Below are 25,364 nucleotides of genomic sequence, written 5' to 3' on the forward strand. Positions count from 1 at the left end.
AGCTTCAAGCTACAGGTCCATAACGTCCCCTTGGTAGCTCAAAAGGATTATGTTGAGAATCAATTTTTTAGTTAATTTGAATTGTTCAAATTAATAAGAGGGAAGTTAATTATATATGATATAATTCAATTAATTCAATCATATATGATATAATTGATATAATGTATTTGATACATTAATTGGAGGAATAAATATTTGAATGAGATTCAAATAGTTGTTGATTTAATATAAATATGATTTATATTAAATGCCATAAAATAGAGAAAAAGAATTATAGTTTATATTGTATGTGATGCAATATTAAAACTATAGGTTATAAATATAATATGATAAGTCAGTTATCATATTTATTTATATTATTTATTATTTTGAATAATAATCCTTTTTTTTCTCAAAAACTACTTTAGTGGGTGGTTATGGAAATTTTATGGCAATTGGAATGAAATGAAAAAGAGTTTTTCATTTTACTGGCGAGAGGCTAACACATAAAAGAGAACAAGAAGAATGCAAAAAGAGACTATACGATAGTCTACACGACAAACTCAGAGCATATACGAAGGCTCTCTTTGTCTATGCAATAGCCTATGCGATAGGTAGTTTTGCTATGCGATAGCCTAAACGATTGAGAAGTTTGCTATAGGATAGTACTTTTTCGATCATCTTCCTCCTCCAAACTCACAAATATACTCTTAGCCAAAATAGTCAGAGCCCACCACTCCTGGGTTCTCACCCTAAGCATACTGAGGAATCCGAGTGGTAGTGTCCTTGTTGGTTCGAGGATCGAGTTGTTGTTTGTTGCTTGTTCGAGAAGAGTGTTCGTGTCTTGTTCAAAGCGTTCATGAACATGTTGGATCGAGGGATTACTTGAAGAACGGTACAGTTCTTCAAAGGTATAATCTCTCAACCTTTCTTTTATTTCAAAAGCATGCTGCAATTTAGTTTCTAATGCATAATTTGTTTGTATGACTGTAAATGTATGAGTTCAATCACAATGAAATTTGGACGATCCACTTCCGCTCAAGGAACTCCTCATGTTAAGTTTCCCTTCACCTCGATCGCACAAACTCGATGCTCGAGCATTTACTCAATGGTCAGCCACCATTTTTCACGACTAACACTTAACCAAAATTCCATTTTGCAAGCTAGCTTATTAAGCACCTGAGAGCCAAGTTTCCCATACTTAAACATTTCCCTCTTTAATTCCTCATCCTTTACCCATTTTCCTACTGAAGAAAATCAGACATGAGGATTTCCATGAGCAACGGAAGGATCATTCTAAATTTCATTTGAAATTGACACTAACAATTACAGTCAATAAACAGAAACTAACTGGTCATGCAACAACTAGAAATTACAACATGCTTACACAAAGAGTCAAGGGATAAAATATACATACCTTTGAAGACTCATTCTTCAAACTCCCTTGATCACTCCAATGCGTCCAAGAACAACACCTTAGCCTTCAAACACAACGACTGGTGCAACAGCACGATCACAATGAACACCACACGAACAACATGAATAACTAAACGTCACGAACCCAACGAACGATCTCCAGAACCCTGCCTTAATGAGCCCATCGTAAGGAAGAAGCAGGTTAGGACAAGAAAATAAGTTACCTTATCCTCTTACAGGAGATCAAATAAAGAAACACGCAAAACTGCCATCCTTTAGGGAGACACTCCCAAGGTGCCTCCAGATAATGCGCAGTAACTTTATTCAACCTAATGAGGGAGACCGAGGGATATGTTGTCGCACTTCCCGCTCCACTTACTATGAACACTCTCTCTATCCACCTTGATATTGACCTACCCAAACACCATCCGTTAATGGGACACGCCAAAGGTACTGCGAGGCCGAGGGTAGATCTCACAGTGTGGACTATTTAGGAGAAACGTGAAAGGTTTAAGTGAAGCATCTTATGTCCCAAGTACCTCCCACTGAATGTTTTATCTAGGGTTCATTAACTTAGATAATCCGGCTACTAATTTTAGTCTAAGTCGTCTTTTTAAACTCTACTCATAAACAACGTTTTTCTATGAAATATGAACAAGTTCAAGTAGTCACATTTAAACACTTTAATGGACTATCCTTAACTTGCATGCATGCATCAAATCTATCTAATTCACCTTTCCAGGTAAGTTCCCAGGTAGGGGTGTTACGTTTCCGTCAACTTAAATACCCCAGCCTAGACAGAACCTTCCTTAGACAAAAGGTCCCTTATAGATAGATTTGCTACACTTTAACCTTTTATTAGCCAATTTAATCCTATTAAACTGATTAAAAGATAAGCCTGAGGGTTGCTAATCGTATTAGAACCGTGATCTTAGGTCCATGTGATCCAAGTTTTAAACACTTTAAAACCATGAATTAAACCTAAGTGGGCATGCATGTCTTTCTCATTTCTTTTAGTTCTAATTTCTCTTAACTTTTAAAAAGAAACAACTAAAACCATTGCGCACAACGAGGCATTTATAACATTTATAAAGTAACCTATGTGTCATGCTTCATGCAATTTTCGGTCATTACTATATATAACTTATATATAACGTATAACAACCAAGCAAACATGTTATCATTCACTCTTATACTATAACAATTATAATATAAAGATGATGCATGACAATACTTTTTATGCATGCATAAATATAACTCTTATATTATATGATGCATGAGCATGTTCTTACATAATTAAGTCATGCTTCTCTAAATTATAACAATTACAATAAAGAGATGATGCATGAACATTGCATAACCTAAGGTGGGATTTACTATATGTGCATACCATATGACATATAAAAACATATATCGTATGTAATAAATAAAGGATTAATGGACCGGGATGAGCCTTTACAAAAACCGGAATGAAATAACCCTATCTATTACATTTTTCATCGAGCACACCGGTTCACAAGAGAACTAAGTTTTGAACCGCCAGGAGGACTCCATCGTGTAGTAAACGCCGTAGGTAGACGATCGCCCAGCATACACTAGACGATAGAAGCAAAATTAAACGATCGCATAGACGACAACGAGGCTGCGAAGCCTAATCGTCTATGTGATCGCTTAACTCGGCGACAGGTAAACGATTTACCTTGCATTACTAAGCGATCGTTTACTCAGTTACTAAGCGATGAAGCTTGCTGACCTAAACGATCGTCCAGTGTGCACGCGTTAAACGATACGCGAGCATCCCATCGTCTACACGACCCGATACTCTACGATCGTGTACCCGATCATCAATACGATGCGATCAACTCTTGATCGCATACCCCATCCTTTAACCGATGCGTTCAACAACGATTGCATACCCCATCATCTGTACGAAGTGATCAACAGCGATCACGTACACCATCGTCTGCACGATACGATCAACCCTTAATCGTCTCATTCCTCGAAGAACTCCAATGCTTGCTTCGATCTTCTTCTTCGAACGACTCAAACTTCAAATAAACTTTGAATACATACTCGATAACGATTATTAATGCCCAAAAACGCAGGGTCCTTTTCAAAAATTTTAATCAAATCGAGGCTAATCATCCACGAAAACATCCATTAATCCGCACATCCACAGCAATTTAACCATTAAACAGTGTAGAAATGCACCCACCAAGAACGTAAATGTCATTTCATTGCAACATATGAAATTGGAGTATTAGAACCTATCTCTGATACCAATTGAAGGATCTCTTACCGAAGAGTTCCATGAGCGCGTTCGGAACGCTCCAATTTCACAGTGACCGAAATATATCAAATATGTTCAAACGCACAGTTATGCAAACAAACAGTAATTATCAGCATGCTTTGAACAAGAAATTACAAGGGAGAGAATTTCCATACCAGTTGAAGACGGTCTTCAAACTTTGGAACTCAATGCAGCAGAAACCTCTACCCGATCAACCAATGCTCGACAGATGCGTCGACTACAGCAGCACGAACAACTGCAAACTCACGAACGCAACGGGGATGACACCACCAGAAAAGAGCCCCGGGTATTCTCGGAGTGAGAACCCAAAGCGTGGTCTTTGGTGAATTTGGTAAAGAAAAGAGGAAGAACAGATCGTGCAGGGGATAAGCAAGTGGGAGGGAAAAAGACGCTATTGTATAGCAAGAAGCTTATCATTAGAAGAAACTACATGATCAGGTAGATTTTACTAAACTATTGTTTAGAAAATAGAAGGCGGTCATTTAGCAAACATGACACACTATACGATTGTTTAGGAAAACTAACCAATCGTTTAGGACTTAGTGTGCGATCGTTTAGGCGGTAGGTAGACGATCGTTTAGGTGTAGAGCGACTATCGTATAGCCTCTTGAGATTAAGCGATCGATTACGATATTAGACCAACGCGCTCTTTGATCTTTTTCCGAACTTTCGAACAATTCAAAATAAAAACAAATTTCATTTTAATTCATCGGTTACAATAACCAGTGCAATTCCCACTAATGCATGTCCGAACGTAATTTTGGGTTAATTATCAAATAATTAACCAATTAAAATATTAATAAATATAATCATATTATATTCTTACCCTATAGTTTGATATCACATATCTACTATAGTAATTTCTCCTCCACATGATATAAATCATATTTATATCTAATTTCCTCCATAATAATGTATCTCATACATTTAGCCAATTATATCATATATAATTAACTAGTTCAATTATATCATATACAATTGAACTTTCTCTTGTCAATTTGAACCTTTCAAATTAATACAAACACTGATTCTTGACTTTATCCAAGCGACCTAGGGGACCTAATGGACCTGTGGCTCGAAGCTCCAACGATCTGTGAATAGCTGACTAAACTCTTTAGCCACGAGATCCACCGTCCGTTAACTATCAGGAATTCCACTAAAGACCAACAACTAAACTCTTCTTACCACAGATATATTTCTGTATCCATTGGATATAACCAATCATGAATACGATGACCCTTCACAGATGCTCGTAAGTACAGCTGGGCCAAATTACCGTTTTTCCCCTGTAGTTACATCCCACTCCTTAAGTACCACTGATTTCTTTAATGAACAATACAACATAGTCCACCTATGTGTGAACACCTCTCGGGCCAAGAGAAGGTGTGTGGCGCCACATCGTTCAAGCCCCAGAATCAGCCCTTAAGGGAGCTATCTATCTACTTACCTCTGCCTCGAGGAAGGAGTGAATTACATCTTGTGTAGTTGAGTTCCCAGCTCCCAAATCAGACGAATCCCCAAAATGGTAGGTTTGAATCGACGACTTGACCACTCGCACCCATACAAATCAAAGGATCGCCCTCAATGGCAGGAATTCCCAACTCACTCAGGATTGAGGTCATGTTACCTATGGTCATCCTAGTGAAGTGAAGTCTCTGTCATGAACGGTGTTATATAACGAGACGTTAACACTTCGTGGTCAGGTCTTATACAAACTCTTTGTATAGGACGCCCCCGTTCGCATGTCCCCAACACGAATGATCAGGATCAGACCATCTATGACAAGTCATAACACTTGTGACCATTCCACAAAATGAGTCGCATCCGTAGCGTTACCAGGATAAGGTTTCCCTCTTATATCCGTAAACTACAGACCATTTTGGTTATCACTCAAGACATGATCCACTTGTATGTCACCACATACATGCTTAAGTCACATACAAATAACCAGGGATTTTATGTTTATTAGTTTGTGGTAAAGAAAATAAAACAAGCAATTGAGCAAAATACAAGATGTGAAGTAAATATCATATACTATACAACACAAACATTTGTACAAACTGTTTACAAACTACAGGACATGAGACTTTAGGGCATCAACCCCAACACTAGGGTTCTTTCGATATTCCTGGTTTGACATTATGATTTCTGATGTCGTGAGTTTTGCTAAGCTAGTTAATTTCCAAGCATATTTATAAACTTTGTGTTCTGAAAATCTATTCTTGGTTTCTCACTGACTATTAATGTTTTCAAGTATGTTTATACTTAACTAGTCACTCACTGGGCTTCCAGCTCATGTTTTAAAATATTTTCTCTCCTCAGGTAGCGATCGAGTTACTGGAGTCTAGCTTACAGCTGTTAGTCTGCCACATCTCCAAATCCCATATATCTCAGAAATCATTTCGGTTTATATCATATGTTTGTGCCTTTGAAATTATGTATATACTAGTGGCCCTTTTTCCTGTAAATATTTTGTAAATGTTGTTATGTGATGGGCCTGCTTTAATGATTAGAGTTCTGATAGCTATAAGTCTTAACTATGAGTTGATTTCATGTATATATATAACTATTTATCAGGTCTTCCAAGTGCAATGAAACAGGTTACATGATTAGATAGGCAGTATATATCATAAGAGGGTTGTGATTTGTTGTCTTCACATCCACAGGTTAAGAGGGTAATCTGGGAAGGGCTGTGACACATACAATTTATATCCCTTTTGTTGGATTGGATATTATAGAAAAACACACGTGTGCCCTAAGGTCCAATTTTGTTCTCCTTGGTTGTAGGTTGGTTGCATAGCTCAATCACCCAAAAAATTCGAGGAAGTTGTAAGAAGGTGGTTTATTAAAAAGTTTGGTATAGGGAACTTCCCAGTTTAGGACTCTAGAGGGTATTAGGTTGATCAAATAAGTAGCTTTCAGGATGCATTTACCCCAAAATCAAATAGGAAGAGAGGCATGTGTTCTTAAAGCTCCTGCTAAGTCCAGAAGATGCCCGTGTTTTCTCTCAGCAATTCTATTTTAATGTGAAGTATGTGGATTACACCTTTGATGAATTGTTCCATTGTTTCTTGTTAAAATTGTATATTATTGAATAATTTAGAGTAATTCAGAGTACATAATCAACCTTTTACAAGGTGAATAAATAGATATCAATAAACCAATAAAGGAAAATACATAAATGAAAAATACCAAATAGAAAATGATAATAAAAATAAAATAATTAGGAATAAATCCTAATTCCCTTTTAACACCCTCCTTCAAACTCAAGGTGGTAGATTGACGAACAACTTAAATTTGCAAAAATAACTTCTAAAACAAATGAGCAGATCTGGGATGGAAATAGAAACCCACGAAGAACAAAAATACAAAGTAGACTGGAAACAAAAACCCACAAAGAACGAAAACAAAAAATTTTGGGCTAGAAACATAAATCCTCATACCGAGATCTAGAACAAAATCTACAACAACTTCTGGGCTGTAAATAAAAATCCTCATGGAGATCTACAACAAAACCCACAAATGACTCATTTGAGAACAGAATGATCAAAATGAATGAATCAAACCAAAATAGATGCTTTGAACCAAACATTTGAACCAGACTAAAAATTGAGCTTGGTTTGGAACCGAGATGAAGAATTGAACCAAACCAAGAGGACTGAACCAACCAAACCAAATAAGCTAAACTGAACCGGTCTAAATGACGTAAATCGATCCATCTGAACCAAATTGAACCGAAGTTAACTAAACCAACTGGACTGAACCAATTTCATTTGAACCACCAACAAACTGAACTAGGAGAGCTTAACTGAACCAGACTAGAAATGAAGCAAACTGGGCTGAGAGAATCGAACCAAAATCGAACCACCAAATCTGGGTTGATTGGACCACCATGAATTAACTGAATTGTATAAGTGCAAAACACTGAATCAAATGTCTGAAAATAAACCAGATTGGGTAAATTGAACCAGACTGGACTAGATTGGATGAACCAAATAAAATCATGAGTGAACCAAACTAATTGAACTGTATCAAACCAATCGACTAAAACTAAATCAGCTTTACTGATCGAACCAAAGAGGATTTTTTGTTGAAACCCTTGAACCACGATGGAATCAATTAGTTCACGATGGACAAACAATAGAGCGGCGTGAAACTGAAGGATTCTGAAGTTCGGATGAAACCCACGTCAAGCGACGCGAACCTGAGGTGGATGAGTGGGTCTGCTGCCAGATCTGTAGCAGAGGCTATTGGCGGGCAGTGGCTGGCACACGAATCTGGGTGGAGCAGAGCTGCAACAAGAAGAATTTGCAATGTGGAAGATACCCATAACAGATACAATATGATACACAAACACAGATGCATGGCAGAGGATGACGACGAAAGATACATACGACAGAAGCACGCACGGGGTAGCAAAGATGGTTGATGATTCCAATGGATTTAGGGCAAAGATGTATCAACGAGCACATAGGGACATATCTAAGTGTGCAAGAGACCTGGTCAATGGTAACAAAGAGCCCATGATCAATGTTGGCCAACATATGAGTGGTGGATCTAACGAATAGAGGCATGACAAAAAACCCTAATAGTATAAAGAAAAAACAAGTTAAAAACCCTTGTGGTAACATGCGACAATCTATCGACAGAGGCAGAGATCATATAAGGCTTTAACATAATTCTCGATATCATGTTAAATTTATATATTATTGAATAATTCAAAGTACATAATCAACCTTCTATAATATGAATAAATAGACATAAATAAACCAATGAAGGAAAACATAAATAGAAAATACCAAAAGTAAAATAATAAAGGAAACTAAAATAATTAGGAATAAACTTTAATTTCCTTTTAACATTTCTCAAGAGAGAATTCATTTCATGGTTCACGAACTCAGTCGCATTATCACTTCTAAGCACTTTTATTTATCTGTTAAGTTGAGTATTGACGAGAGCAAAGAATTCTTTGAGAGTTTTGTGGAAGCTTTTTCATGGAGCAAATAAGTCCATGTACACCTAGTGAGGTCATCAATAATTGTGAGGAAGTAATGAGTCCCTGAGTAGGATTTAACTTTGTAAGAACCCCATAAATCAGTGTATATTAGGTCAAAAGGTTTCTCAGCTTTTGTAATTCTTTCTGAAAAATTAATCTACACTACTTAGACATAGGACAAACATTACAAACATAATTCTTAGGAGTTTGAATGTTTAATTCCTTAATATGAGTAAGATGATTAAAAGAACGTTGTATCATTCTAGCATGCCATAACAAAGCATCACTCACACCACATTCAAAGTTTCTAACATTTTTAGAAAACAGAGTTCGAAACTATCTGTCCATAATCATGTTATTTTTTCCCTAGTAACTCCAAAACTGTTTCATCAATCTTGTATAAGCCTTCATCAAGTCTCCCAATAGATATGAACCTATTCTACTGATCTTGAAATAGGAATTGAGAGGGTAAAAGATTACTCTCATGTTACTATCCTTAGTCATATTACTAACATATATCAAGTTGTACCTAAACGTAGGTATGAACAATACTTGCTTCAAAACAAGATTATCATGCAATTGTACCGATCCTATGTAACATAGACAGAGGTATTGTTGAGTAGGTAAATAAGACTTGCTTTCTTTTAAGAGTTTGAGGTTTCATCAGGGTTTCGTCATATGATTACTTGCTCCAGTATCAACAATCCATTCATTATCAAGAAAGGATTAACACTTGAAAAACTGGCAAATATAGTGTGAGCAAAGTTGGTACATATGCTCCCTTTTCCTTTCATCAGCTTTTGTATTTCTTGTTGCAAGATGTTCATCATCCTTACAAGGCTTTCAAGACTAAGATTACTTGTGGTGGATAGGTTAGTTTGCATTTGGTGTATTTTTTCAATTTTTTTGGTTTTAGCTATGATGGGTTAAAAAGTGTTAAGAGAAAGCATAAATGAATGATTTAGCATAAATGAATGATTTTAGAGCAGGCTGGATTTTATACCATGAAGAACATTAGATTAGGGTTTCAATCAAATCATATTTTCATGATTGATTATATTGAAAATTACAAAGGATGGTTCCTTATAAAACAACAATAAGAAACCTAAAAAAATAAAAAAAAAATAAATTGTTATTCCAAATATAAGGAAAGAATTAGGAGTATTCAAAAAATCTAATGACCCATAAAAATCGATCAATTCAACTTCAACCCGTGTGGTTTAGGTTGGGTTATCAACTCATTTGGGTTGAGTTGAGTTTAAATAAATGAAAATCTTGTGGGTTGGGTTGATTCATGAGTTCACCTAAAATAATCTAAACCAACTCGAATCAACTAAAACTTGTTATTAACTTATATATATAACTTATGATACAATTATATATACGCATATTTATTTAAGTTTTTTTGGATAATTTTTCTTCAATAACTCTTAAAAATAGTTTTTTTAGCACTTTGAAGAAAAAAATTATCATATAAATTGAAATTATGTTTAAATTTTAGTTCGATATCTGAAAATAATTAAATCAAAATTTTTTTTATTAACATCTTACTTCTTTTTAGAACATAAATTTAAATAAATAACTCGATTAATCCGAACCAACCCAACCCAAATGTTTGATGGTTGGGTTGGGTTGGATTTATTTATTAATAAGGATTATTTTGATGGAAGAAATTAACAAACCAAATAATTGAATTAGGTCTAAAAAGCCGTTCAACTCAACCAAACTCACGACCTAATAAATTTTCATAAATCTTTTTGTGACCATGGACATGATTAAAGAGGTTGAGATGGGTATAGGACCATGGACAATAGGACAAATATGATAGTGACACAACACAACCATATTTTTTTATTGTTTTTTTAAGAAAAATAATCTAACCTTAGACTTTCAAAAGATTTAAATAGGACCATTTTTCACCTACTTCTTCTTGAGAAATTGAAGTTGAAAATCTTAAAAATTTCAAGGTAAAAATTAATACAACATTTACAACTGAGAAGTAAAAATTGTTTTTTTTTTCTTACATAAAATTTTAACAACCTCCTGTTCATTGGAAAATTTCACAAAATGATTCAAAATCCAAAAAAATTTCTACCAATGACCTTTTTCTAAAAAAATTTCTACCACAGACCTTTTCCCTATGCAAAATATCAAAATTATCCCTAATTTTTAAAAAGATGAAACCGCCAAATTTTTCTTCTTCCTTCTACGATTTCCCCAGCCCTTCATTCAATGTGCATTCAATACACCACCAACATTCCACCAAAACATTTATTTCCAACTAATATTCGGAAGAGAATGAAATGTCTCTCTCATTATTCACTTTCTATCGTCGAACGTCTCTCTCATCTCGTAGCTTTCTCTCAGATTTCCTCAGCCCTTTGGATTCTCTGGTAGCTTTCTCTCATAGCTTTCATCGTCGGATTTTGTCCATATTTCTTCTTCCTTCAACGGTTTCTTTAGCCCTTCATTCAATGTACGATTTCTTCTCTCATATCACTTTCATAATAAGTGTCGTTTAGTAAATTATAAACGATCGTGTAGTAATTTATACATGATCGTTTAGTAAATTATAAATGACTGTTTGGTAATATATGCAATAATTAGTAATTATACACCATCGTTTAGTAAATTAGAACGACGTGTAGTAAAATATAAATGACTATTTAGTAATTACCATGCGATCGTTTAGTAAATTATAAACGATCGTTTAGTAATTATCGTTTAGTAAATTACTATCGATCGTTTAGAAAATTACAGTGCGATCGTTTAGTAAATTACTATACAATCGTGTAGTAATGTATACACGATCGCTTAGTAATTTATACATGACCGCTTAGTAATTTATACACGTCAAATCGTCAGGATACCTTCAATTAGAGAGGAGCCACGACAAATACACAGGTGTACACGATGTGGTCAGACGGGATATAACAAGAAAACGTGCAGATAAACATTGATAACACCTGGCGCTGGCCCATCTAGACTAAACAATATGTAATTTTCGCTTTCGCTTCGATTTTTCTGTACAACACCAATTATTCTGTACAAATTTACACTATACAATATGTAATTTTAGCACCAATTATATTCTGTACAACATCAATTATTCTTTACAAATTTACACTATATAATATGTAATTTTAACACCAATTATATTTTGTACAACACCAATTGTACTGTACAATATGTAATTTTAGCATAAATTTATCTAAACGATCGCTTAGTTAAATGTACAATACCAATTGTATTCTATAAATTTAGCACAAATTTATCTAAACGAAAACTAAACGATCGCGTAACAGTTAGCTAAACGATCGCTTAGTATTATCTAAATGATCGCTTAACAAAACCTAAACGATCGCTTAGTATTAGCCAAATGATCGCTTTATACATTAGTACACCATCGCGTAATAGATATCTAAACGATTGCGTAATAGTTAGCTAAACGATCGCTTAGCTAAGAAAACCTAAGCGGTTGCTTAGTATTAGCCAAATGATTGCTTTATAAATTAGTACATGATCACGTAATGGATATCTAAACGATCGTGTAACAATTAGCTAAACGATCGCTTAGTATTAGCTAAACGATCGCTTAGTATTATCCAAATGATCGCTTAGTATTAGCCAAACGATCGCATAATTGATATCTAAAAGATCGCGGAATAGTGAGCTAAACGATCGTTTAGTATTCTCTAAACGATCGTTTAATAAAAACTATAGTGGATAGCTACACGATCGCTTAATAAAAACTATAGTGGATAGTAAAAGATCACTTAGTACTCTCTCCGATAGCTTAGTAATATCTATCTGATTGCTTAGTAATATCTAAATGCTTAGCGTAGAAACTGGGGTAATTTTGAAATTTTGCATGGAAAAAAGATTAGCGGTAGAAAAGTTTTTAGAAAAGGGTCCTTGGTAGAAAATTTTTTAGATTTGGGGTGAAATATTCCCTGTTCATTGATACAACTGCCTGCATTTCACAATGCATCAGCGGCGAATTTAATAAATAAATGCAGATTCATAGGTTCTCCCCATCTTCCACTTTGATTATTAAGAGGCCTCTTTATCTATGGAATCTGACGATTAGAATCTCTGTCAATGGCGGGTTCTTCACCGAATCTTGAAACCTACTCGTTCATGCGCCACTCTGGAATTCATGGCAACAATTTCACCTTTCCTCTCCTCCTCAAGGCTTGCTCCAATCTTGCTTCGATCGGCGATGGCACAATGCTTCACGCTCACCTCATCCGTGTCCGGTTCGAATCAGACATCTTTGTCCAAACCTCGCTCGTCGACATGTGCTCCAAGTGCTCTGACTTGGCTTCTTCACGCCAAATGTTCGACGAAATGTCTACAAGAAGTGTCATCTCTTGGAATTCTATGATTGCCGCTTATTCTCGTGATTTTGGGGTTAATGAAGCGTTAAAGCTATTCAGAGAGATGTTGGGGGTTGGGTTTGAGGCAAATTCCTCGACGTTTGTAAGCTTATTATCAGGTTTTGCTGACCCAACTCATGGATCTCTCTTTCAGGGTCGTTCGGTACATGGTTGCATAACCAAGTTTCAACTTCTTGATGACACGCCTGTGGCAAATTCTCTTATGCAAATGTATGTAAACTTTGGTCAAATTGATTCTGCTTGCTCTGTTTTTTATACCATTAGCGACAAGACAGTTATTTCTTGGACAATAATGCTTGGTGGTTACTTGAGAGCTGGGGCTGTTGCCAAAGTATTCGAAATCTTTAATCAAATGAGGCAAAAATAATGTTGTATTGGATAAAGTCGTTTTTGTAGACATAATTTCCTCTTGTGTACAACTTGGAAACTTGTTTTTAGCTTCTTCACTTCATTCACTCCTCTTGAAAACTGGGCTCAATAATGAGGATCCTATTGGCTGTTTGCTTATTAGCATGTATTTAAAACGTGGAGACCTCTTGTCTGCTCGAGTAGTATTTGATTTGTTAACTGAAAAAAGCATCTATTCATGGACATCAATGATTAGTGGATATGCCAATGCTGGGTATCCCAGAGAAGCATTACGTTTTTTTACAATGGCAACACAGAATAATGTTAGACCAAATGGAGCAATGCTAGCTACTGCAGTTTCTGCTTGTGCTGATTTAGGATCATTAAACATGTGTAGGGAGATTGAGGCATTTATACCGCTGAACGATTTAGCATCCGATTATCAAGTTTCAACATCGTTGATACATTTGTATTGCAAATGTGGAAGTATTGAGAAGGCCGAAATTTTTTTTAATAGTATGATACACAGAGACTTGGCAGCTTGGAGTTCCATGATGAACGGTTACGCCATGCATTGTATGGGAGAAGAGGCAATAAATCTGTTTCATAAGATGCAAAGATCAGGAATGAAACCAGATGCTTCTGTTTATGCAAGCATTTTATTGGCTTGCAGTCATTCAGGTCTTGTGGAAGATGGACTGAAGCATTTCAAGAACATGCAATTGGATTTTGGAATAGTACCTACCGTGGTACATTATACTTGTTTGGTAGATATTCTAAGCCGAACTGGTCGTCTAGAATTGGCTTTGAACACAATTCAAGAGATGCCTACCCAATTTCAAGCTCAAGCTTGGGCTCCTTTTCTCAGTGCTTGCAGAACTTATTGTGATGTTGGACTTGGAGAAGTTGCAAATAGAAGTATATTATGTTCAAATCCAAGGAACCCAGTAAATCATGTTTTGATGGCTAATTTATATACATCTATGGATAAGTGGAAAGAAGCAGCTATGGTGAGAAGTTTGATTGGTGATAAAGGTTTGTTCAAAGAACCAGGATGCAGCCAGCTTTAAATCAATGGCTCTATCCATATCATAATTTGAGAACGCCATTATTGCTCCATTGATATATACAAGTAAATGAACCAATCTTCGAAAATCTTGTAAACTGATGTGGAAAATGACAAGGGGTGGCTTGCAAATGAAGGGAACAAATAAGTTTGGATGGTGGCGTCTTCGAAAAGCTTCAATATTTATACAAGAGGTCGGCTCTCGCCTCACAAACCATCTTACCATGCAATCAGGTGCTGCTTTGTGGATCATGAAGAACCTGCAAGGCTATCATGCTATTGTTTCAATATTTGAATATAAGATGAATTCTATCATGTTTTGATATTTGAACATAAGTCAGAGTCGGGCATCTTTTAGGGAAAGATGATAGTCAACCACTTTCACCAATTGATTCTAGTTCTTCCTTGTGATAAAGCAGAAGGATTTGATTGCTTGATGAATCAGGAAGCTTAAAGTTACACCTGGCCAATCTGTGTTCATTTTTTGTTGTTGGTAAAAAGGGAGATTGTTCCTTGTACCTCTACAAAGACTGCTTAGAATTTTCAAATATTTAAGAAACAGGGGATTCTCGTATGGTCCTAGTTTCTATGAACTGAAAATTCTTACCTGGGCTTCCTTGCAAGTACGGTTTTCTGTTCATGTGAGGACTTCTTCTGAAACTAATTATAGAAGAAAAGAAGAGGTCTAATAATGCTGGAGACGAAGAAAGGCAAATTTTTCTCATTGAACTTCAAATATGGTACGCGTTCTCTCTAGTTACCCTCCATTGCTTCACATGCAATTTTGAATATTGACTTTTGGCATCTGAATCCCTGTTTTTCTTCCAATATTTATTAGTTTATTTCTCGTCCTCTATGTGTGACAGAGGAAGGATGGATGAGGAGAAAGATTTAGGTAGCCTCAAGTTCCAAACTGGCAACGAATTAGAATCCAATAGAAGTAATGCCTCCCTCACCTTTCATTTAGGAAATGGAAGATACTAATGCTAAAAAATACAAAACACCAAAAGAAGATGAAAAGGCCAAAACAAAAAGTCAATGGTACACTATAGTATTAACAAAGAAACATAAGCTTTAATTTTTTTTTTTTAAAGGCACAATAAAAGCATTCTAGCTCCAATAAATATTTTGAATTGAAAATTATGCAAATTTCTTGGATAGGGAGCATATCATGAAGAAGATTTTAATAGGTTGAATCAAATTTATCTCAAGGCAAGAGGATAGACATCTGAAAGATACGTTAATTTCTTTCCATCAATAGCTCAAAAAGATGGCTCTTATAGTGTTAACCCCAAAGTAGATAAGCCTTTGAATTCAACAGATACCACATAAAAGCTGGAAAACATTTCATTGTAAAGATTTGAAGAACCCCAATTAAGATTGAAGAAGGCAAATAACATAACTTCACTTTCGAGAATATGAACATTCAAAGAAAATGTGGTCGAGGGGAATCTCTTAACCACATTGTGAGGAAATCTTTTTCTGCAAGATTTCATTAAGCATAATTTATATAAGAATATTGGTTTTCCTTGGGCTCTCTGACTTTCAAATAGCTGTAAACAAATCATTGCCCGTAGAAGTTGAAGCCAAGTGACTTGATAAAGATATAACCGAAAATGGTCCTATAGCTAGACCAAATTCAGGAATCCTCACTAGTATTCTTCAAATATTTGAGCAGCAAAAATATATATCTTAAAAAATACAGAAAAAAAATACTTTATGTATTGATAGCTCCAATTATTTGATGTACTTTATGGCTAACAAATGTTCATGATGACTAAGCTGTAATGTATCTATACAGAGAAAAGTGTCAGACCTAACCCATAAAAACAAAAATATCTCATTAAGGATTTCCTATACTCAGGACTGGACCAATACAATTTGAATTGCCTCAGCTCCGCTTGAATCGAACTCTAGTATTGAGAAAGAAAAACAATGATTGCAAAATTTGTACTCCGGTTGCTTCAGTATTGAGTTTGGAAGAAACGAAGAACGGTCATTTGCACTCAGAATCACATTCACATCTTTAACTATTGAGGTTTCATAATTTATGGTCCTCGCATCTTCTCAACAATGTTCCTACTCTTTTCTTCAATATTACGTCTCTTTTCTTCTAGTTTCTCCCCCATCTTCTTCCCTATTTCTAGCATTCTAGCTCTTCTTCCTATTCTCCTTGGCTTTGCTTCATCTTCTTCAGCATTATGATTTTCCTGCCCAGATAAGCTGCTTATCGACCTAGATGGCGATTGATTCTCTTGGGCAAACTCTCTATTTTGCAGGAAAATTTCTACTGCTTTGTCATTCTCTAATAAAGGGACTTCCATTTCATTTTCGTCTGATGTCTTTTCTGTAGCTGGAGCTGGATTGGCAATACTTGATGAAGGCTTTGATACATTTAACAAGTCAATGTGTGGTTGAGAAGATTCAATGTTCTTAGGTCTTTTATGCTCAATACCCTGTTGGTCTGTGGAGGTGGTTTTACTAGCTTCAGATCTATTTTTGGCCTCTACAGGATGGGACCTTTGATTTTCACATGATGTTTTATTATCAGTAGCTCCTTGGTTAAGCCACATAAATGGTGCAACATCCCTTGGAACCCAGTCATCCTTCTCTGCCATCATAAATGGGATGTAAATACTTTCACTGTTGGGGAGCACTAAAGTATCTCTGATCACTGCCTGCATAATTGGTAACAGTGGCAATATCAGCAGGAGTTACAAAGCAATATTTCTTAAATTCATCCTACCTATGCAAAAGAAACGTGCTGTATTGTTCCGTGGTGAAAAGGTTATGAATCCTATGTATCAGAAGCTTCAGATATGTGTTGTAGAAAGGATATCAAACATGCAATGAGTTTCATGTTCATGCAGCATTTTAACTTTTCAGACATGGGGTTACAAACTTGATCAAAAGAATTTAAATAACATTTTAATGTATGTACGATAATTGTGGAAGTGTCAAAGTGATCCTAACTCAACGATAATCGATATGCACTCTTTTTCTTAAGATCGGATGTTCAAATTCTCATGCCTCCTTGTACTTAAAAAATGGAATGTTGTGAATGCTGAGGCCTGATTTTCGATCTGAAAATCATCACTTGTGATTCTTTCTTATCAATTGCTTCCTCTATTTTAATATGAATCAAAACTATCTTGACACAGTTTCTTTTGGCGGTCACCACAAATATCTATCTAAACCAACTCGCTAACATGCCAGCCACTTAATGTTTGTGTGACACCAACTTTTAGAGTCTCAATTACAAGAGAACTTATAAAAGAGAAATTACAATGTCGATAGCTTTTGAGAGGATTATCTCTGCCCCACAATCTACCCATTATGGATTGCTTCTCCAAAATTAAGCCTACCTTCCAACGAACTAACTTCTATTTACAACCAATTCTACCTAACAATTACCACATTGTGCCACAACTGATATCCTAATAGCATTGTCAATATATTCACATCAATACTCTTAACACTAATGGTAGTGATATAACATAAACAAAATATTTATATTTATAAAACAATGAAGCCAACATGTTAGGAAACACATCTCCATACCTTAAGCCGATTGTTCAAAAACTGAGCAACATGTGCACTAGTTATCTTATGGTCCCCAAACGACGAATCCAAGCGCAACTCCAAATAAGGCATCGACGTAAAACTGTACCATAGCTGATCAGAAGGAGGCGGCTTTATATGTAACCGAAGTGTCCCTCGAAGAGATGCAATCTTTATTACCAAAGAGATAGGCACCTATAAATTCAAAAACAAAATGAGAGAAGTATTGAAGGGGCCAATTTCATGCATCCAAGACATCTAACAATGGCTCTTTTAGTTTCAAGATACAGTGATAAACTACTACTTAATTCTCACGCTAAAAAATTCTACAGACCTGAGAAACCTGTTTAGCGATGGAATTCATTAGAGATTTCCACCTGGATCCACTAGAGGCTGAGGACGTAGGGTTCTTACTGTTTCCTGATCCACCTGCAACAGAACATTGTATTGAACTTTGAACTACTTAGTAAAAATATTTGTCTAGCATTTTCGCGGTGGGAATATAATTGAACCTGAATTCAGAATTCTAACTGCATATCTGTGTGACTGTGTACATCATGGCAAACAAAAAACATTAGGCTCCAATTAAACAAAAGCTTAGATCACGAAGCCTTTTGTAAGATAAGAGTCAGCAAACAGAGTAAAGAAGTAAACAGTGCACTAACAGATCATAGGGAAAATTCCCAAATACTTCTACCTCTTATCTAACTTGTACCTTTATCAACTTCACTCATTTGTTTATAACTATATCCATTTCAATACCGCCTCATAGACAGAGTAGAAATTTAGTTATCCTTACCCATTTAATACTTCCAAAGTTCAATAATTCCAAATACAGAATTTAGCTAGCAGATATGTACAGATGTACGAAGACCACTTTTATGACTGAAGTTTCTAAATTTTAGGTCGCATAATCACTTCCAATATTATCATTATATTCATTTAACCTTGAGATAATCTTATGCGATTTAGACTTTGTGCAGGCAATACGGTCAAAGTAAGTAGAAACATAAGCAAAAAGAAATTTAAGTAATTCATGAGGATATCATATAACACAAATATATCATGAAAACCATCTATTGGTTGGTCAGTCACCTTCCTCATTGTGATCTGTTCCTTCAGAGGCACTGAGCTGTTTTCCAAGATAATCTTCTAGAAGTGAAGAGACCTCCCCAACATCACTTGAATCAGATTTTGAGTCTACTGCGCTTTTTTGAAGATCTAATTCATGAACTTCAATTCTAGTTTCGATGTCTAAGGCAAAGCCTCCAGAGTATTCAAAATCAACCTCCAAGGCCCATACCTCATTCAATTCAAAGGGAAGAACCCTAATAATATTAATATTGGGGGGGAGGTTTCCAGGATGAACTTTAGTACAGATCACTTCGCCAATGTAACTTGGAGTCCTCATCTTGGACAACATCCTCTGCCATGAAAAAAAAAAGTATCGTGACCCTTTTCAAATGGCAAGAACTAGAACAGTAACATTGCACTTATTCCAAGAAATGACAGTCCAGAATGATAATATCCTAATCAATCAACCATAAGTGACTTATACAACGTCTACAAGTTTTGCAGTTGACACCATTATTTTTTTTAATAGAATAAAAAATTTTCATTGAGAAAAAATGAAAGAATATAAGGGCATACAAAAAAGCAAGGCCACCAAAACACTCGTTCTAAAGGAAGGAAATCCAACTAAGTAAAATGTTACTAAGAGAATAACTATAGACCATGAAGCACAGATACTTCATGTGAGACCAAGAATCCGTATCAGACACGAATTAGATATTGATACTTCCAGATACTTCCCAGATACATATCTAATACGTGATTTGACATATCTACTTTTATGTTTACCTTTTTCTAAAGACAAAAGATAAGCTAACTCATCTAATCTTTCCCAATCTAAAACTAGGGAACCTATTAAAAAAACTCACTACTCAAGTCCAAAACTAAAAGGAAGAAAAAAAATAAAAGACCAAACTCTAGATTCATCTAATATACATCTTCACATTTGAGTCCATACAAAGTCCACCAAAATATAACCCATTTAAATATCTTCTACAATTCAACGAAGAAGTTCTTCGTTTATCTTCATACTTCTCCTTCTAATCTTCTTCTTCTTCTTTGATCCGTATGAGTCACTTTTCTATTACATTTTATTGACTATTGTACTTCAACATCTTAGATACTGCTTTTTGTATTGAATTGTATTTTAGTGTTTGTATTGTATTTTGTACTATTGTCATTAACTTGTATGCTAAATTTATCTATATCCTAGATTTTTTTAAGAAAAAAAACGTATCTTCAACGTATCAATATCCTAGTTTTTTTAGAAATTGGCATATTGTCGTATCCTATCATATCCGTATCTCGTATCTGTATCAGTTTCTATGCTTCATAGATTACAGAAAAGCTTCAATACCGAAGCCCAAAGCAACACATGAATCCTCACTAAGAACCAAACCTCACAAGGGTTCCTATCCCTACCTCTTAACACTTTATTGTTCCTCTTCCCCCAAATATCCCATAAGACTGCACATACCCCTACAAACCACAAAAATACGTGGGCGAATATATGTGTTCCTCCTTTTCCTAGTTGAGACTTTTACAGTAACAAATAGGTTTGTATTAAGGATTAAATTCCAAATATGCATCAACAATAGAAGAAAATAATGACAGGAGTATTAGAAAGGAAACTGAAAGAGATCATCTAAACGCCTCTGACACTACTTAAATTGATTCAACATGCCAAAAAAAAGGGATCTCTTGGGGAAAGAAATGAACCTGAATTCGATCATGTAAGGATTTCATTAGCCCTTCATTGCTTGTGGCATCAAAAAAGAATCTTGACATCAACAAATTCCAACAAAGCGTTCCTTCATCAGTCCAAAATCTGTCATCAGTATCTGCATCAGAGATAACAGAGGCATGACTTTGGCTAATTGAATGAGTCAAGGTCGATGGTGCTGCCATATCTTCCTCAAAGAAGCTTTTAGTACTCGGTGCCTTTGGAATTCCCCTTCCTAATCCCACAGAAGAAATAAAATCTGGACTTGGATGAAACCTCTCGCTAAACTTTTTTTCTTCACGCAAAGAAGAAGAAGACAGATTTACTTTGTAGTCTGAAGCAGCCTTTGAAGTCTTCTTTGCCAGCTTTTTGAAAAATTGGCGAACCTTTGAAGGAGGAGCGTTATGCTTCATCTCCTTATCTATTGCTTCAGCATGGTACCCTGCAGAGGGCTTCATAAAGGAAGGATACCCAGTACTTAATGAAGAGATATAACTATGGAACTCTTTCTGCAATTTAGCAAACCACTGTAGTCTTTCTTTGTCAACACATGAAGCTAAACGGAGGGCTTTACACCATGATTCCTTCTCCCAGGAAGTCTCAAGAAAAATGAAAATCCTTTTACTTTCATTATAAATTACAGAAGCCCTATTTTCCAATTTTAAAGGGAACCTTTTCACCCTGGAATACCAATAATCAAATTAAAAAGATGGCATCTGAAATTCAGAAGAATAATAAAAGGAAAAGCTTATATTCTCATCATATACTTCAAACTCAAATTCCATAACAATATCAAGTATACCACACCAACACAGCAGAAAAGATTTCCAACATTGAATACAGGTTGAAACTATTAAGGTCCCAAATAAATTCAATCAGATAACAAAACAAAATTCTGCACTTTCCATACATAAAGAATATCAACATTTTAATAGCTATATTGTGTAGGGTCAATTTAGAGGAATGAATAAGCAACAACAAAAAGCAGTGTGAGCAAAGTAAAAATCTAGCATCTAATACAAGAGTATGATGAGAGGACTAGCTTTTCAAAAGCTAGACCCCATAATAGTACACACTACTGATTTTACTTGTATGCATAGCCACGAGCTACTACAGAACATAACAAGGAATTCAAGAAATAGTGCAACTTAATTTCTTCTGGGGGATATAAGCACTTAATAGATCACCTCAAATTCATTTCAAGATTTAACCAGTTCGATTAATTATGAAAAAAAAGTTATTGAAAGAATATTAGCCCGGGTTGAAGCTATCGGAATTGAAATCAGCATCTCAAGGACAAACAATAAGTTAGAATAAAAGAGGCATGTGCATGTAATTTAAAAATTTTGAGCATGAAGATCATCATTATATGCTAAACTTCAGTGCTGTTATGGAAACCCATAGCTTATACTTTAGTGTCCTAATTGAGTGATAAAACTTTGCAAGTTCTCTTCTCTAAATTTCCCAAATACATCTGTGAGTATCATGTGCATATTCAAAGTCCCTCAGAATCAAATTTTTGTATCAGTTCCATTTGATTTAAATCTTAGAAAAATAAGAAAACGAGTGAAATATAAAAGAAGTTACCATTTTCTTGAAGGCAAGTCTGCTGCTGAAACAGCTTCAACTGTGCAGCCATTTAATTGTATTGTTCTCTTCTTACCATCCGGTTCCAATATCTCTAACGTGTGGTCCTTGATTCTTGCATACTTTTTGACTGGAGTTACCTCCAAGAAATCCTTCCTTTTCCTTTGCTCTCTAGGTCCTTGCTCTATGATATCTTCTAGGGCATTTGATTCTAATATCCAAACAGAACCCTGAGGAACAAGGAGCATATTTACAATACCAGCTTAATATTTGATGCAAAGAATCAAATAAGAGGAAACAGTACATCTTGTACTATGGCTACACGAGCAAAACAACTTAAAATACTGCCCTTGATGATATATCTTCCTCTTCAAAATTAGTTAAAATTGAACCATTATGGCACAATTGCAGCGGATCAAGACCTGGAAGCAATCTTCTTATACCAGAGTTCAGGCTAACAAGAAAAGCAAACTTATTCCAATAGATCTTCTAATTATAAAGCAACCACAAGGAAAGAAACTTAAATCTTGAAGAGCCCAAGACAGAATGTATGCAAGTAAAATTCAAGAAGCTAAACTCCAAGCACCAAAATCCCGAATTATTAGTCAATTTAGTAACCCAACAACCACTACGAACATATTTATTAGTGGCGCAACTATATAATAGTTCAGTCAATTTTTCGCACGTTTGAATTCCTAAACGAAACAAGAATACAGAACCTGAATTCAGAATTACAAATGCTGATTTCCAAGATTAGAAGCACCATTAAATACCTGTTTGTTCGAAAGAAATTCAAGGGATTGAAGAGGATCTGGCTCAGATTGCTCTAACTTGGCATTGGCTTTAGCTAAATCCTTATGAGACCTCTTGCTCAACTTGTTCAAAATGATGAAGATTCCAAAAGCCTCCGCCGCAATGATTGCCGCAACCCCAAAAACAAAACCAAACACGAACGTCAGAATCAAGAGCGACCCCATTTTCAATTTTTCGAAATTACCAACGAACTCTGAATCATCGAGTCTCAAGAAATTGAGTTCCGGAAAAAGGGGCTGCGATTAAGAACAAAAATCGATGAAAAGATAGAAAAAATGCAGCACAGAAACCCCAAATGGAAAAATATCAGAAGAATCAAAATCCAGTACTGCTTCTGCTTGCTTTCAAGTCTAGTGTCAATATAATTGGAAGTAAAAGTAATCGAAATCAACGGAGTAAGGCTCTTGGGTTCTTGTAACGCATGAACTTCTTCTTTTTCACTACTTACCAGAAGAGCAACAGCTAAAAATATAGAGAAGCACAAAAATTTCTGCAGTTTCATAGACGGTTTAAATGAGAAATTGATCGCAACAATGGCGACAGTTGTTATGGGCCTCAAAACTATTGGATTTTCTTTCTTTCTTTCTTTTTTTCATTTTATAATTATTGAGAAAGGTGGAATTTAAATTTTCTTCCAAATGAAGATATTCAGAGGCATTTGAGGTAAGAAATTGGTTGTTATATTATTGGTTATTATATTTAGATTATAATAGTTTGTATTTGAGGTGTGCATTATTTTAGTTTGGGTTATAATAGTATGTGTTTGAGATATAAACTATTTTAGTTTGAGATATAAATTATTTTAGTTTGAGAAAGAAATAGTAAATATTATAGCAAAAAAAAAAATGATGAAGGTAAAATAGTAAAATAAGTAGAGGTTTTGAAATAGTGTTGACGGTAGCAAATTTTGGGATTTTGAAATAATATTTAGTAGCAATAGTGGGTGATTATAGTCTTTAAGATAGTCCTTACCCCAAATAACTGCTTATAAATTCTTTCCTAACAACTTCGTTTTTCTTTCCTCAATGATATTTCTAAAGTGTTCTCCATCTAATTCTTAATAATAGTTAATTGCCTGTTGATGAACGGAGTTTTTCTACATTCAATGTGGTTTTTAATATCGTTTGGTAACCATTTTGTTTTTGTTTTTTTTTTTTTTTTTTTTTGTCTTTAAAAATTAAGCCTTTGTACACTATTTCCACAAGCAATTTTTTTCATTTATTATCTACTTATCTTTAATGGTTTAAAAAACTATGTCAAATTTTAAGAACTAAAAAAGTAGCTTTCAAAAAAATTATTTTTGTATCATTGTGAGAAATGTGTATGATATAAACTTAATTTTAAAAAACAAAAATAAAAAAACCAAATGTTGTCAATCGGGTCTTAATTAAATTAATTACAAATTGTGAGCAGTACTTTCTCCCTCGACTCCAGGTTAATCCAATCTTTGCAAATATTGTATTAAAATCTTTTTAATTAATTAAAGTGAGTTCCCTTAATTGATACACACTACATTTATTTATGATTGAAAAAAAAAATGCAACAATTTAGTCTTGGTTCCTAAACTTTCAATTTTGTAACAATTTAGTCTCTAAACTTTACTATGTAACAATTTAGTCCTTGTACTTTAAAATGTGTAACAATTTATTGGTTGTGCTTTAAAATGTGTAACAATTTAGTCCCTATTATAAAAATTATTATTAAGATTTATTGAAATTTCTTACATAAATAAATTGATAAACTAATTAGAGATTCAATATTTTTATAAAATACAAAGTCTATATCATAAAATAATAAAAATTGACATCAAATTTTGATTTTTTTTACGTTAGGGACTAAATTGTTACAAATTTGATAGTATAAGGGCTAAATTGTTACATAATAAAGTTTAGAGACTAAATTGTTACAAAATTGAAAGTTTAGGGACTAAATCGTTACAAATCAAAGTTCATAGACTAAATTATTACTTTGAAAGTTTAGGGACAAAAAATATTTTTTAACAAAAAAAGTTATCTTCAAAATTATTATACTAAAGGAATCAAGGAAAATTACATTTTTCGTCCATGAATCTTTAAGAATAAATTTGTTATTAA

General features: G+C 34.7%; 2 protein-coding genes across 3 annotated transcripts; one reads left to right on the top strand and one right to left on the bottom strand.

Annotated features, from left to right (window-relative positions):
- The first annotated feature begins 12,634 nt into the window (after window positions 1-12,634).
- Window positions 12,635-17,478, top strand: LOC120082677 (pentatricopeptide repeat-containing protein At1g31920-like). 2 transcript variants are annotated; one of them, XR_016531453.1, is made up of 2 exons: window positions 12,635-15,256; window positions 16,796-17,478. XR_016531453.1 is itself a non-coding variant. In XM_090316620.1 (2 exons), exons 1-2 carry the CDS (start codon window positions 12,804-12,806, stop codon window positions 14,518-14,520), a joined length of 1,182 nt encoding a protein of 393 aa, XP_090172746.1. In that variant the 5' UTR covers window positions 12,673-12,803; the 3' UTR covers window positions 14,521-14,672. The 2 variants fall into 2 exon arrangements, 1 of the variants encoding a protein (XP_090172746.1); XM_090316620.1 differs by lacking the exon at window positions 16,796-17,478 and having other exon boundaries at window positions 12,673-13,312; window positions 13,848-14,672.
- Window positions 16,217-23,917, bottom strand: LOC120082676 (uncharacterized). Its single transcript, XM_039037944.2, has 7 exons — window positions 23,232-23,917; window positions 22,459-22,688; window positions 20,868-21,552; window positions 19,173-19,503; window positions 18,412-18,506; window positions 18,078-18,272; window positions 16,217-17,194 (listed from the first exon to the last, which is right to left on the bottom strand). Exons 1-7 carry the CDS (start codon window positions 23,433-23,435, stop codon window positions 16,565-16,567), a joined length of 2,370 nt encoding a protein of 789 aa, XP_038893872.1. The 5' UTR covers window positions 23,436-23,917; the 3' UTR covers window positions 16,217-16,564.
- Window positions 23,918-25,364: the final 1,447 nt, after the last annotated feature.

This window comes from Benincasa hispida, chromosome 8 (genome assembly GCF_027475165.1).
Source record: "Benincasa hispida cultivar pf3 chromosome 8, pf3_genome.v1.1, whole genome shotgun sequence".
Taxonomy (NCBI): domain Eukaryota; kingdom Viridiplantae; phylum Streptophyta; class Magnoliopsida; order Cucurbitales; family Cucurbitaceae; genus Benincasa; species Benincasa hispida.

Bases quoted from the DNA above. Each gene is read 5' to 3' on its own strand.
- LOC120082677 (XM_090316620.1), top strand. From the start codon at position 12,804: ATGGCGGGTTCTTCACCGAATCTTGAAACCTACTCGTTCATGCGCCAC. The intron at 13,313-13,847 runs GTATGTAAACTT...AAACATGTGTAG, and splicing joins GCAAATTCTCTTATGCAAAT to GGAGATTGAGGCATTTATAC.
- LOC120082676 (XM_039037944.2), bottom strand. From the start codon at position 23,435: ATGGGGTCGCTCTTGATTCTGACGTTCGTGTTTGGTTTTGTTTTTGGG. The intron at 22,689-23,231 runs GTATTTAATGGT...CTTGTTCCTCAG, and splicing joins AATTTCTTTCGAACAAACAG to GGTTCTGTTTGGATATTAGA. The intron at 18,507-19,172 runs GTGACTGACCAA...GTTCTGTTGCAG, and splicing joins AACAGATCACAATGAGGAAG to GTGGATCAGGAAACAGTAAG.